This window comes from Myotis brandtii, unplaced genomic scaffold, assembly GCF_000412655.1.
Source record: "Myotis brandtii unplaced genomic scaffold, ASM41265v1 scaffold62, whole genome shotgun sequence".
Classification (NCBI taxonomy): Eukaryota; Metazoa; Chordata; class Mammalia; order Chiroptera; family Vespertilionidae; genus Myotis; species Myotis brandtii.
The window spans coordinates 939,333-954,161 of NW_005370366.1; the positions used below are offsets into that span (position 1 = coordinate 939,333).

At 40.9% G+C, this 14,829-nt stretch overlaps 1 protein-coding gene across 2 annotated transcripts in view; it reads left to right on the forward strand.

Moving 5' to 3' along the window:
- The window catches only part of SKA3 (spindle and kinetochore associated complex subunit 3), a 36,446-nt gene that overhangs the window by 15,911 nt on the left and 5,706 nt on the right, over positions 1 to 14,829 (forward strand). Inside the window, exons 6-9 of one of the 2 annotated variants that reach the window (XM_014528131.1) lie at positions 5,286 to 5,371; positions 7,078 to 7,284; positions 8,513 to 8,644; positions 13,747 to 13,816. In XM_014528131.1, the coding sequence (XP_014383617.1) occupies positions 5,286 to 5,371; positions 7,078 to 7,284; positions 8,513 to 8,644; positions 13,747 to 13,816 (495 nt within the window). Of the gene's footprint in view, positions 1 to 5,285; positions 5,372 to 7,077; positions 7,285 to 8,512; positions 8,645 to 8,958; positions 10,286 to 13,746; positions 13,817 to 14,829 lie in introns of those variants that run through there. The other variant, XM_005880030.2, reaches the window with a different exon arrangement.

Sequence of the window (14,829 nt, forward strand, 5' to 3'; positions counted from 1 at the left end):
TTTTTTTTTTTTTTGGTCTCTATGTCATTTATTTCCGCTCTGATCTTTATTATTTCCTTCCTTCTGCTCACTCTGGGCTTTTTTGTTGCTCTTTTTCTAATTCTTCAACTTGCAGAGTTAGATGGTTTATTATCAGTTTTTCTTGTTTTTTGAGATAGGCCGTAATGCTATGAACTTCCCTCTCAGGACTCCTTTCATTGTGTCCCAAAGATTTTGGATTGTTGTGTTTTCATGGTCGTTTTTTTCCAGGATGTGTTTTATTTCTTCTTTGATCTCTTTGGTAACCCACTCATTGATTAATAGTGTGCTATTCAGCCTCCAAGTGTTTGAATTTTTGTGACTGATTTTACTGTAGTTGATTTCTAATTTTATGCCATTGTGATCTGAGAAGATGCTTGATATGATCTCAGTCCTCTTGAATTTGGAGAGACTTTGCCTGTGTCCCAATATGTGGTCTATCTTTGAAAATGTCCCATGTGCACTTGAGAAGAATGTATATTCTGTAGTTTTGGGATGGAATGTAATAAAGATGTCGATTAAGTCCATCTGATCTAGTGAGTCGTTTAGGATTGATGTTTCTTTGCTAATGTTTTTCTAGAAGATTTATCCAGTGACATTAATGGGGTATTAAAGTCTCCTACTATGATTGTGTTGTTGTTAATCTCACCCCTGATATCTTCCAAAAGATTTTTTATGTATTTGGGTGCTCCTGCATTGGGTGCATAAAAGTTTACCAGAGTTGTATCTCTTGTTGTATCGATCCCTTTAGAATTATGAGGTGGCCTTTCTTGTCTCTTGTTATGGTCTTCACTTTGAGGTCTATTTTGTCAGATGTAAGTATTGCTACCCCAGCTTTTTTTCATTTCCGGTTGCCTGCTAAATACTTTTCCATCCCTTCACTTTCAGTCTGTGTGAGTCCCTTGTTCTGAGGTGGGTCTCCTGTAGACAGCATATATATGGGTCATGTTTTCTTATTCATTCATTCACTCAACGTCTTTTGGTTTGAGCATTAATCCATTTACATTTAATGTTATTATTTATAGGTACTTGTTTGTAGCCATTTCTGTATTTTATGCCTGTGTTCCTTCCTCCCTTTCTATTTCTTCTTTTTAGAGCATTCCCTTTAGCATTTCTTGTATTGCTGGCTTGGTAGTGATAAACTCCCTTAGCCTTTTTTTGTCTGCAAAGCTTCTGATTTCCCCTTCGATTTTGATTGATAGTCTTGCTGGATAGAGTATTCTTGGATTCAGTCCTTTGCTTTGCATCACTTTGTATACCTCCTTCCATTCCCTTCTAGCTTGATGTGTTTCTTTTGAGAAATTTGATAATCTGATGGGGGATCCTTTGTAGGTAACTGTCTGTCTCTCTCTTGCAGCCTTTAAGATTCTCTCTTTGTCGTTAACATTTGCCATTGTAATTATGACGTGTCTTGTGTGGGTCTTTTGGGATTTATCTTGCTTGGGACTCTCTGTACTTGTGTAACTTTGTACTTCCCCATATCAGGGAAGTTTTCTGTCATTATTTCTTCAAATAAAGTCTCTAATCCTTGCTGCTCTTCCTGTCCTTCTGGCAGCCCTATTATACATATGTTACTTTGTTTTGTGTTGTCCCATAGCTCCCTTAGGCTCTCCTCCTGTTTTTTACTTTTATTCTCTAGTTGCTGTTCAGATTGGGCCTGTTTCTATACCTTATCTTTTAACTCTCTAATTTGGTCCTCTGGTTCTTATAGTCTACTGTTGAAACCTTCCATGGTGTTTTTGATTGTAGCTGTATCACTTTTTATTACTTCTTGATTTTTGCATAGGTTGTTGATTTTCTCGTCCATCCAGTGTATGAACTGTACGACCATTACTCTGAATTCTTTTTCTGTCATGTTGCATGCTTCTGTTTCACTTATTTCCTTTCTTGGCGATTCCTCATTTTCTTTCCTCTGCGGATTGTTTCGTTGTCTCCCTATTCTAACTATCACCTGCAGGTTCAAATGTCGAGTTGTGGAGGCCTGAGCTGTGTGCAGTGGGAGCTTCGCACCCCCTGAGTGTCACTGAAGAGTTCTGACACCAAGATGTGTGGCTGCCATGGGTTGGTGGGAGCCACGCTTGCCCAGGATCAGAGTCACTGGCACTTAGTGCGGCCTTGTGTGCACACATAGAATCAGGGACCCAGCCTGCGCCGCGCTGAAACAGAGACCCTGCTGGCGTGTGCCGAAAATCAGAGTCCACTAGCGAGTGTCAGGAATCAGAGATCCCCTGTGCCTATGCTGAGAATCGAGTATCAGAGTCTCTGTTGCTTGGTGCGGCCTCGCGCCCAGAATCAGGGTCCCTGTGTGTGCATGCACCAAGAATTGGAGTCCCTGGCTCTTAGTGTGAATGCACTGGGAGTCAGGGATCTCAGGCGCACACATGAGAAACAGAGTCAAGTCACTGGTGCTCAGTGCTGCCTCTCGCGTGGAGAATCAGGGTCCCTGGCCTGCTTGGGGGACCAGGTTGCACTGTGTCATCAGGAGGTCCACTCCTGCACTAGGGAAAACAGCCTCCGTGTGCGCTTGCCCTGAATCAAAGTCAGGTGGCACTGCCGCCCTTTGTGGGCTTGGGGTCTGGTCATGGGAGTGCGGGCTGAGGGAAACACACTCCCCGTGTTCGAGCACCCAGCTTCAAATTCAGCGCAGCCTCCCTGTGTGGGTGCGGGGTCTGGTCACACAGGTGTGCACTGCGGGAAACAAACTCCCTATGTATGTGCACCTGGGCTCAAATTCAGTGCAGCCTCCCTGTGTGGGCGCAGGGTCTGGTCGCGGGAAACAAACTTCCCCTGTCCGCGCACCCAGGCTCAAATTCAGGTAGAGCCGCTGCTGTTGTGTGTGGGCAGGAGGCCTGTTTGCGTGGAGAGGGTCTGGCAGTTCCTATGCCACTGCCGCGGGCCAGTGGGGAGGGGGATTGGCTCTGTGACTCACAGAAATCTGCAGCCCTGGCCTGCCTGGGGTCTTGGTGTCCCTGGGTCTGCAGTGGTGGTCACAGGTCTTTCACCCGAGTGCTGTAGGGTCCCAGTTTGTGACTGAGACCAGATTAGGTAGTGGCAAGGCTAGGATCCTAGTCTCAAGCAGTTCAGTTCTTCAAGATGGCGTGGTCTCTGTGCCGGCGGTGTCCTCCCCGGAGTGTTTGCGGAAGCAGCAGGGTTGCACCCTCTAAGACTGCCCAGTTTGGCAGCCCCTTGGAAGACCTGCAGGATCTAACTGTCCTAGCTCTCACACACACACATCACACCTGTCCACACACTCCTCTATCGCTCCCTCACTCTCTCACACACTCTCCCTCCCTACCTTCTCGGTGGTCGCCATCTTGTCCCTCTCTGAACTCATCTTTAAATGGAGGTTTTCAGTGGTAGTTCTATGTGCCCTGTGGAGCTGTTTCATGCTTACCCCAGCCGGGACTCCATGGGTTACCCATTGCAAACAGGTTTTTTGTTGTTGTTGTTATTGTTTTTATTGATTTCAGAGAGGAAGGGAGAGGGAGAGAGAGATAGAAACATCAATGATGAGAGAGAATCATTGACTGACTGCCTCCTGCATGCCCCCTACTGGGGATCGAGGCCACAACCCCGAGCATGTGTCCTTGACCAGAATTGAATCTGGACCTTTCAGTCCACAGGCCGACACTATCAACTGAGCCAAACTGGCTAGGGCTGCAGGCAGGTTTTAGGTTAGCTGCCTTATCTTAAAACCCCAGGTGTATAGTTGTATACTGAAAATATAAAATTAAATAGATGTTAATATCTTGCTATATTTGCTTCAAATGTTTTAAAATTAAAGTTATACCTAAAGTGCCCTGGCCAGTCTAGCTCAGTTGGTTGAGCCATCCCATGCACCAAAAGGTTACCAGTTAGATTTTCAATCAGGGCACAAGCCTGGGTTGCGGATTCGATCCCCAGTAGGCGGCGTTCAGGAGGAAAGTCGATGTTTTGCTTTCATATTCATGTTTCTCCACCTCTCCCTTCCTCTCTAAAAATAATTTTAAAAATCTTTAAAAAAAAAAAAAAGTTATACCTAAAGCTAAATACCTAGCCCCACTTAATTGTTCTCCTTCCTTTCCTCCCCAAAAGCAATGATTAATTAAAGCATAATTGTATTTTAAAATTTCACATAAGTAACAACATATAATTTGTATTCTTTTGCCATTTGCTTTTTTCACTACACAGTATGTTTTTTTATAGTAATCTATGTAAATCTTGTTCATCCATTTTTTAAAAAATATATTTTTATTGATTTCGGAGAGGAGAGAGAAACATCGATGAGAGAGAATCGTTGATTGGCTGCCTCCTGCATGCCCCCTACTGGGGATTGAGCCCACAACCCAGGCATGTGCCCTTGACCGGAATCAAACCCGGGACCATTCAGTCCGCAGGCCAACGCTCTATCCACCGAGCCAAACCGGCTAGGGCAGTTCATCCATTTTAATTGTTCAGTAGTGTTCCACTGTATGAATAAGCCATTTTATTGACATTGAGTTGTTTTTATATTTTACTAATACAAGGCAGTGCTATAATGAAAATTATGCCTATGCACATGTGTTTCTCACTCTAGTAGTAGAATTTCTAGATGAAAGGGGATGCACACCTTCATTTACTCTAAGATGCTAAATTGCCCTGAAGGTGGCTTTTATGCCCCCGAGCAGTGTTTGGGTTACTGTTTCTCTGTCTTTTCCAGCACTTAATGATATTTAGACCTAATCAAATTTTGCCAGTCTGATGATCACTTTTCTAACATGTTCACAGTTTCTCCTTGGTATTTTTTAAAGATTGCTTTCATGATACTGTGTATTATAGATATCAAATATATGTATATGCATAGTTCTGTTCATAATATCTTGGACAGCAAGCGACTTCCTGGCCCTCTTCCTCCTTTTTTTTTTTCCAGAAATTTGATTTTCTCCATAAAGATCTTAAACAGTTTTTAATAGGTTTATATATAGGTATCTTGCTCTAATCTTGTTGCAATAGTGAAAAATATCTTTCTTCAAATTATATTTTTGTTTCTTGCTCTTATGCTAGAATTATTCATTTTTGCATCTGGCACTTGTGCCTTGCTGAACTTCTATTAGTACTAGTGATCATTAGATATGTGATATGAGTTTTGATTTTTTCCTGTCCAACTAAGCAGATGTTAGTTATAATTTAAGTTATTAAAAATAATATATACAAATTATATTGACAAGGATTAAAACTTAAAAGTTGAAATCTGTATTTCAACTTTATTTTCAAATATTTATTTTCATGTGATTGTATGTGTCTTCTAGATGATGAATATACAAAGTCTCCCTTGGCACCTACATTCTGTACTCCTGGTTTGAAAATTCCTTCTACAAAGAACAGAACAGCTTTGGTAAATTTTCATAAAATTAAAAGCTCTAATTTTGTTCTTAATGACTCGGATACACGATTACTTCTTGACTCAGTCTGTTTAAAAAGTTAGAATAATACAGACTTTAGTTGTATACTTACCATATACTTCTGGAGGGTAATATAGCAGCGTATATTAAGAGCTTTAAATTTTTTCATACCTTTTAAACATGTCTCAGAATTTATTCTAAGGCTCACTGGGACAGATTTGTTATAGCAAATTATTATTAGAGCAAAACATGGAAACAATCTAAATGTCAAATGGTAGAAGAGAAGCAAGATACATTAAGGTATGTCAGTAAGGTCCAGTGTTGCATAACTATCATGTTTTTAAAAAACATATAAGAACATATAAAAACAATGTGTTCAGGTATTTAATGATATGGAAAGTGGCATGTATGTATATGTACAGATACACATGCATACAGTTGTCCTCTCTTATCCGTGGTTTTGCTTTCTGTGGTTTCAGTTACCTGTGGTCAACTGCAATCTGAAAATATTAAATGGAAATTTCCAGAAATAAACAAGTCATGAGTTTTCAGTTATGCTCCTTTGAGTAGAGTTATAAAATCTCTCATCCTCCTGCTCCATATGAGATAGGAATCATCCCTTTGTCTGGCATGTCCACACTGTAAATACTACCCTCCTGTTAGTCACTTAGTGACCATCTCAGTTATCAGATCAACTGTCAAGGTATCACAGTGCTTGTGTTCAAGTCACTTAACTTTTATTACGGTATATTGTTAGAATTGCTTTTTTATTATTAGTTATTGATCTTTTACTGTACCTGTTTTATAAATTAAACTTTATTATAGGTATGTATGTATAGGAATAAACAGTACATGTAGGGTTCAGTACTATCTAGGGTTTTAGACATCCACTGGGGGTGTTGAAACATATCTCCTGTGGATAAGGTGGGACTACTACATTTTAAGGAAAAAGAATGAACACACCAAAATGTGGTTATTTATGGGTGATTTTTATTGCCCCCCCTTTTTCCCCCCCAAATTTTCCCTAGTGAACAAATTTACTATTATCAAAACCTCATTCTGTTGTAAAGTTGGTATGAATATTTAAGACAACCCATATGGTAGACCAGGCTGTTCAATAGAACTTCCTACAGTGATGGAAATGTACTATATTCTGTGCTGTTCGGTATGATAGTTATTAGTCACAGCCAGCTACTGAGCACATAAAATGTGGCAAGTGCATCTGTGGGACTAATTTTTAGTTTTTAAATTTTTACTAATTTCATTAAGTTTAAACAACCCCAGATGGTTGTGGCTTCTGTGTTGGACACTGTAGTTGTAGAGAAATAAAATGCTGGGTTTCCGTCAAATATTTCTTCCTCTTGGGGGTGAGGGCCTGTGGTAATTTGCCCATTCCTTCGTGCTGTGACTCTCATCTAGCCCAGTTAGTTGCTTGAGACTGGGAAGGGGTGAATCATCTAAATCTGGGATTCAGTCCATTTTTCATATTAAGCTGTAGCTCAGCCTTTGTTGGTAATGAAGGTGGTACTTTGTCCTCCATATGCCATTTCTTTGTTTTCTTGATTTTATTTAATACTTGATTGGGAAGAGGGGGCCATTTCTGGCCTATTTAAGGACCCCAACAGAACTAACAATTGACAATTTTTATTTTCCATTATTTTATACCACCATAATTTAATGATTTATTTTTATTCACTAGGTATCCACAGATTATCCATTATCAAAAACAAACAGTTCATCAAATGATTTGGAAATGAAAGACTATACATCGTTAGTTTTAAATTCAGACAAGTGCTTTGAGAGCTGTGCGGAAGCTCCCTCTTCCCCTGTGATTTCTTCTTATGAGAATCTGCTCAGAACACCTACACCTCCAAAAGTAACTACAATTCCAGAAGACATTCTCCAGGTTATTTTCCAGGCTGTTTTTTTTTTTTTTTCTGATACATCTTTTTCAAAGTTATATATTTATGTAATCTCTGATGTAAACTATTATCATTGGGCTATGTGCTGGTTTGGGTATTGAGAAAATCTAAATTCTGGGCTGCTAGGACTTTCTGACACTACCTGGTTAAGGTTCTTCTGAGTTGAGCAGAAGCTAGTGACATCATCATACTCTTACGCCCTGGGGCATTTTCTCTTTAACCTCAAGTTCAGAAATGTATTCTTGTAATGTATTCTAATTGTTCAATTGTTCACCTGTGATGGTCATGTTGACCACTATTTCCATGGGAGGTGTTGCTGCCCAAGTAAGGAATGTCATTTATCCTACAGTTCTTCAGAGATGGGTATCATGAATAACTTGAGAAACACTGATTTAGAATTTCTAATTCTTTAGTAAAACATCATTTACTACTAGTCAACTACTGATTTATAGCAACTGCCAAATCTAAATAACCACCAGTCTGGTTCTTCCAGTCCCCCCACTACTCCCCCAAAGGAGTTGTAGTGTTTGGCAATGGTTATTCTAGCAACCTTCCTAGCTTATGGAGAGCTATGAGAAAGATAAAACTACTTGGGAAAAAACCTAAATGCCATTGGAACAGACTCATCCTAACATATAAGTAAAGGGTTCATTATTCTCCTCTCTCTGGCTTTTCTGTTTTTTTTTTTCCTGGGCATCATAATAGAGTGAGAAGGAGCAGTTTTTGTCTATAAGCATTATATAGAGTTCCACTTCCCTTTTTATTTCTATGTTAAAAGAGGGAAACCTTGTATTTAATGTGTCACTTCTTTATTTATGAAAACAATCATAGTTGATATTTCAAATTCTTTTTATAATCTATATAACATTTTTTTTTTTTTAGCATTTATTTTGCCTCTTTCCTATATATATTTTTCCTAACATCTTTGTAAAGGCTTAATTTGTTCACAGGGACACGTTGCTGCTTGTTTCCATTATCCTCAGTGTACATTTTAGAAGGCTTTAGTAATCAAGCCTCTACACCCAAGTTAAATTTTTAATATTGCCATCATTTCTGTGATGTTAAACGTCCGTCTGTGCTGCTAAAAAAATTCTTACTGTTTCAAACAACCCATACCCTCTAATTTTCCTTGGGTTTTCTTGAGTTTTATAACTCCTTCCAAATTTATGTTGTTCATATGACTTAATAAAAAGGAATTTGCTTGTTTTTTAGATTTTATCAAAATACAACCCAAACCTAGCTACTACTCCAGTAGCAGTTAAGGCATGCCACCCAGCAAAGCATTCTTTACTAGATGTGAAGGACGGAACATCTGAGATGTTGGCAACAAGAAAACTGGTGAAAGTGAGTATGTTACCATTCCAAAGAAAGTACATGTGTCATTTGAGGAGAACATTTGAAAATTAACACTTGAATGGTAGGAACAAAATTTTAATTGACATTTGGCAGCTTGGGTTAACAGCTTATGTCTTTCTCAGTATAGAATTTGTGATCCCTATACCTGACTCCCACAATATCAAGTTAGATAATATCATTCGGAATTATTCCCAACTATTTTATATATAAAGTGTAAAAATATATAACCACAATGTTGTATCATTTGCTTTGTTGATTGCTATTAATTATACCTAGATGATATTTATTTTATCTTTTTGCAGAAATCCTAGTGGATCCATCCGTCCATTAATAGAAACTGAACAGAATGAGATGAAATCAAAGCTGGACTTATTTTGTTTTCACATTCCCGTTTCTCCCTTTCTAAAAATCAATCCATATCAAAGATGAGTTTGGATACTGATATCATAATTTGCTTTTTAAGTTTTGATTTACTTTAACCTAAATCGTGACATGCAACTCACTTATTGTTTTTAAATATCATTACTATTTCACTGATCTCAAATTTACCCTACCTAATCTAATCATGGATTAAGTAATTACTAGGAAGCAGGATCAATAACTTTTAAATTTTAAGTGTTACTGTTTGCTATTCAAGTAAGGCCATGTCCAGCCCTCGCCGGTTTGGCTCAGGGGATAGAACATCAGCCTATAGACTGAAGGGTCTGGGGTTCAATTCTGGCCAAGGGCACATAACTCAGTTACATGCTCCATCTCCGTCAGGGCGTGTGTGGGAGGCAACCAATCGATGTTTCTCTCACATCCATATTTCTCTGTCTCTCCCTTCTATGCTAAAGAAAAAAGGCCACCTCCAGTCTTCTCTGAGCTGGGTAGTTCCTGCTGTCTGCAAGAGCAGGCTTCTTAACCCTAACTGCCCTTCTCCTGTCTCCTCCCAGTCTCTTAAACCTTTTATTTGGTAACATACTCACATTGCTCTTTTAAAACACAGTTTACAAATGACAGCTTAATTTAGGAAAAGGAGAATTTACAGACCAGGACATCTGCACTGTAGTAGGTCTCAAATGAAATCACCTGCTGTCAATTTGGGTTTTTTTTTTCCTTCTTTTTTCCTTCCAACTTTTTGCTTAGTGTCCATTTCATCCTCTCAACTCAGCTGTTTCCCCCACATGGCTGCTGACCTCTCCAAGTTCCACTTCAGTGGCTACCCACCAACCCTGAGGCCTTTCTGGAAGATTCTGATTACTCTTCCTGGGCCAGGTGTGCTTCTCTGGAATGTCAGCTGTGACCACAGTAACAAGGAGACTGAATGTGTCGAGAGCTATCTAATAGCTTCCCACTGCCCTGTCCATCAGGCCCAAGATCCTTCCCATTTAAGTATAACTGAACAGTAATCTTATCTAATTAAGTCCATAAAAGTACTTTGGCAAACATTTCAGATGGCCAATGGGAAAATAGGGACCTAGTGTATAATGACAAGGTGCTTCACTGGCTTAGCTTTGGGGAATTTGATGTGGTAGAGTACCCTCTTCTATGACTGTGCCTTGAAAGTCAAATGTAAAGACTTGCTCTCTTCATTTTGTCAGAAAATAGTCATTAAAACAAAACTTGATTTATTCTGTGTTCTAGGAATTACTGTGTAGTTGTAATTTTTGTTAAATATGTAAAATAAATTATTTTCAAGATACTTAGTTTTAGTTCAAGGTAAAGCTCTAGTCACCTTACATATGATGATGACTTCCCAAATTTCTATTAACCTTTCATTAACTATTTACCACAACTGCATGGACAGAAATGCACAGGATGAGTGGATTGCTAAGGGAGGGAGGTATCCAGAATACTAAGACTGAATCCTGGACTTCTACATTAGAGGATGAGAAGAGGTAGATCAATCTAGGGAAGGAGATTGAGAAGAGGCCATTAAGTAGCAAGGATTTCAAGGAGAGTGATTGATCCTGTCAGTATTGCTGAGAATCCCATATAATAAAAGGGTAATATGCAAATTGACCCTAACAGCGGAATGACCAGAATAATCGCTCGACCAGTCACTGAGGCGCACTGACCACCTCTTGGTCCCTTTCCCCGGCTGGCAGGCTCAAATTGCCCAATGGTTAACGGGGAACCGGGGGTTGGTGGCAGGCCAAGGCCTCCACCCCACCAGTCACCCCACACACAGAGAGCAACCCGCGGCGGGGGCGGGGCCCGCGAGTGGGCAGAATGGCCGACTTCTCCTGCCCTCGGCCAGCAGACTACGATCACCTGATGGGGAACTGGGAACTGGGGTGGATGGCGGTGGGGGGTGGGGCTGGCTGTGGGCAGCCGGGGAAGATGGCCCTGATTGCAGGCCAGGCCTAGGGACCATACCCACACACGAATTTCATGTGCTGGCCTCTAGTATATTGTAAGTATAAAAGAGACAAAACTGACTGTTGGACTTGGTAGTAAAATAGATGACATTGTCAGAACTGATTAATTTTTGATGGTGTGCTGGGGACTGATAACAGTAAATAAACATGCTAGGCATGGTCCTAAATATTTATTAACCTATTTAATTCTTAGATTAATTCTTTGAAATAGGTATTTTCCAGATGAGGAAATGGTGGCTTTTCTATATCCCATTCATTGTCCACCTTAAATCTTATTGATGGCCTCCAACATTTCTGGTATGTGTCCCCTCTTTATCCTGAATTTGGCCAAAATTAGTACACGAGTGTTCCATGAGTGGTATAAGCACTGTCATTCCCCACTTGCATGTCTTTGTTCAGGTTACACCCTGTAATGGGAGTATAAATCCAATCCTTTAGGAGTTGGACAAGCTCAAGTGCTATCTTCAGTAGCAACTTCTCATAAACTTTTTACCATGTGTTTAAACCTTTCATTATGAGACTAAGACTATGAGGAAGGATGTGTATCTATATCATATTTATGTTTCTCCAGGCCCACAGAACCTGGTACATAATAGACACTCAGTTTATATATATACACTGAGTGGCCAGATTATTATGACCACCTGATGTTTGTAGGCAAATTAGCCATTTCTCGCTGAAGTTGCTAGAGGGCCAGACCATTATAAATAGGGAAGCAGGTTGTTTACCAGTAGAAGTGATTGTTTTCTGAAGATATGGGTAAACAATGCAATTTAACAGCCTTTGAACGTGGGAGATATATATATATATATATATATACACACACACGCGCGCACGCACGCACACAAACACACACATACTGAGTGGCCAGATTATTATGAACACCCCAGCAGTATTTCGTTGGGCCACCTTTTGCCTTCAATACTGCGGCGATTCTTCTTGGCATTGACTCCACGAGATGTTGAAGGTGATGCGAGGAATCTGACATCAGGCCTGATGAATAGCACCGTCCAGTTCTGTGAGATTTGATGGTTGTGAAACCAGCTGCCTGATGGCTCTTTTAACTTCGTCCCACAAATGCTCAATTGGATTGAGATCTGGTGATTGTGGGGGCCACCCAAGCAAGGTAAAGTCTCCCTCATGTTCTTGAAACCACTCCTGCACAATACGAGCACCGTGGCATGGCGCATTGTCTTGTTGGAAGAAGCCATTTCCATTGGGATACGCTATCAACATAGGATGAACTTGAACAGCAACGATACTTAGGTATGTTGTGCTATTCAGACGTTGTTCCACACAAATTTAAAGGACCCAAATCATGCCAGGAAAACATGCCCCAAACCATAACACTGCCTCCACCAGCTTGAAGGGTTGTACTCATGCATGTGGGGTGCATGCTTTCATGCTGTTTCCACCAAATTCTCACTCTGCCATCTGCATGATGCAACTGGAAATGTGATTCATCGGACATGACTTTTTCCAATGCTCGACTGTCCAATCCTTGTGTTCCTGTGTGAATTGGAGACTTTTTTTTCTTGGTAACTGCAGACAGCAAAGGTGTTCAAACAGGCCTTCAGCTTCCATATCCCATACGATGCAGTGTATGGCTAATTTGCCTGAAAATGTCAGGTGGTCATAATAATCTGGTCACTCACATTCAAATATATCCCACATTCAAAGGCTGTTAAATTGCATTGTTTACCCATATCTTCAGAAAAAAATCACTTCTGTCATGGTAAACAACCTGCTTCCCTATTTATAATGGTCTGGCCTTCTAGCAACTTCAGCATGAAATTATAGCTAATTGCCTACAAACATCAGGTGGTCATAATAATCTGGCCCCTCTGTGTGTGTGTGTGTGTGTCCTAGCTAATAAAGATGGGATATGCAAATTGACCATCACTGCAACAAAGATGGCGGCGCTCACAGCCGATAAGGAGTGAATATGCAAATTGGCATGACAAAGATGGCGGCGGCTGGGTCAGGACGCTTGTGTCGTCCCCATGGCAACAACGCAGGTGTTCCATCCCGCTCTGGCCGCTCCAGGCCTCTGGGCAGCACGCGAAGGCAGAAGGCAGCTCTGGGCCAGAGCGAAGGCAGTGCTGGCAGCCAGGGGATGGAAGGCCTATTCTTGCACGAATCTTCCTGCATCGGGCCTCTAGTTGTGTGTGTGTGTGTGTGTGTGTGTGTGTGTGTGTGTGTGTATACACACACACACATATATATGTATGTATATATAATTCCCTGGCAAAGTACTAGAAAGTGTGAGTGGTAAAGTAGAAATACAAATTCTGATGGTTTCCAATAATTACTCTAGAACAGGGGTGGGCAAACTTTTTGACTTGAGGGCCACAATGGGTTCTTAAACTGGACCGGAGGGCCAGAACAAAAGCATGGATGGAGTGTTTGTGTGAACTAATATAAATTCAAAGTAAACATCATTACATAAAAGGGTACGGTCTTTTTTTTTTTTAGTTTTATTCATTTCAAACGGGCCGGATCTGGCCCGCGGGCCTTAGTTTGCCCACGGCTGCTCTAGAATTTACACAGATTTTAAAAATGCCTTTGGTTTACTTTGTTCATAATTTAAATTGCTCTAATTTCATCAAATCTTACTTGAAATTTTCTTAGGAAATGGTTATGACTGGGCTGGCCAGCCTGGGTAGGGTAAGAAATTCTGAAGGCACATCGAGAGGGCTACGAATGCCTTTTCTTCTTTTTAAATAGGTATTTATTGAACATTCACTATCAGGCACTCCTAAGTACTATTTCATTGGCTCCTCCCAACAGGAGGTGGGTATGTAATATACCTTTACACAATAAATGTTCATATCACTCCCAGACTTACGGTTATTGCTTATTAAAAAAATTTTAAGGCCAAATGTTAGTCTTAAAATTCCCTTTTAGGTTTTAGCTTATTCCTCTCAGATTATGGGCAGGGGAGAATCCATGACACTCTTCATAGAATACTAGTACTTGCCTAGACCTTGCTGGTTTGGCTCAGTGGATAGAGCTTTGGCCTGTGGACTGAAGGGTCCCAGGTTCGATTCCAGTCAAGGGCACATGCCTGGGTTGCAGGCTCAATCCTAAGCCATGGTTGGGGCGCATGTAGGCGGGAAGCAATCAGTGTGTCTCACATTGAAGTTTCTCTCTGACTCTCCCCTCTCCCACTCTAAAAATCAATGGAAAAATATCCCCTGGTGAGGATTAAAAAAACACATAAAACATAAACAAATAGCTGCCTGCCCGGCTGGTGTGGCTCAGTGGTTGAGTGTCGACCTATGAACCAGGAGGTCACAGTTCAATTCCCAGTCAGGGCACATGCCTGGGTTGTGGGCTCAATCCCCAGTGTCGGATGGGCAGAAAGCAGCCAATCAATGATTCTCTCTCATCGATGTTTCTCTCTCCATTCCTCTCTGAAAACAATAAAAGTAAAACAGAATAGCTGCCTAGTCGTGATTAATCATAACAGAATAAACATTCTTCCTTCAGGCTTGTACATGCAGACTCTAAGAAATTACTACAGCTATGGCAAAACTACCTATTTCTAAGCAATAAAATACAGTAACACAGAACTCATATGGCTCCTCAAACTGTGAGCTGTGACCATATCATTTAAGAGAGGTGTTCTTGCCCTAACCGGTGTGGCTCAGTGGATAGAGCGTCGGCCTGCGGACTGAAGGGTCCCAGGTTCGATTCCGGTCAAGGGCATGTACCTTGGTTGCGGGCACATCCCCAGTGGGGGGCGTGCAGGAGGCAGCTGATCGATGTTTCTCTCTCATCGATGTTTCTAACTCTCTATCCCTCTCC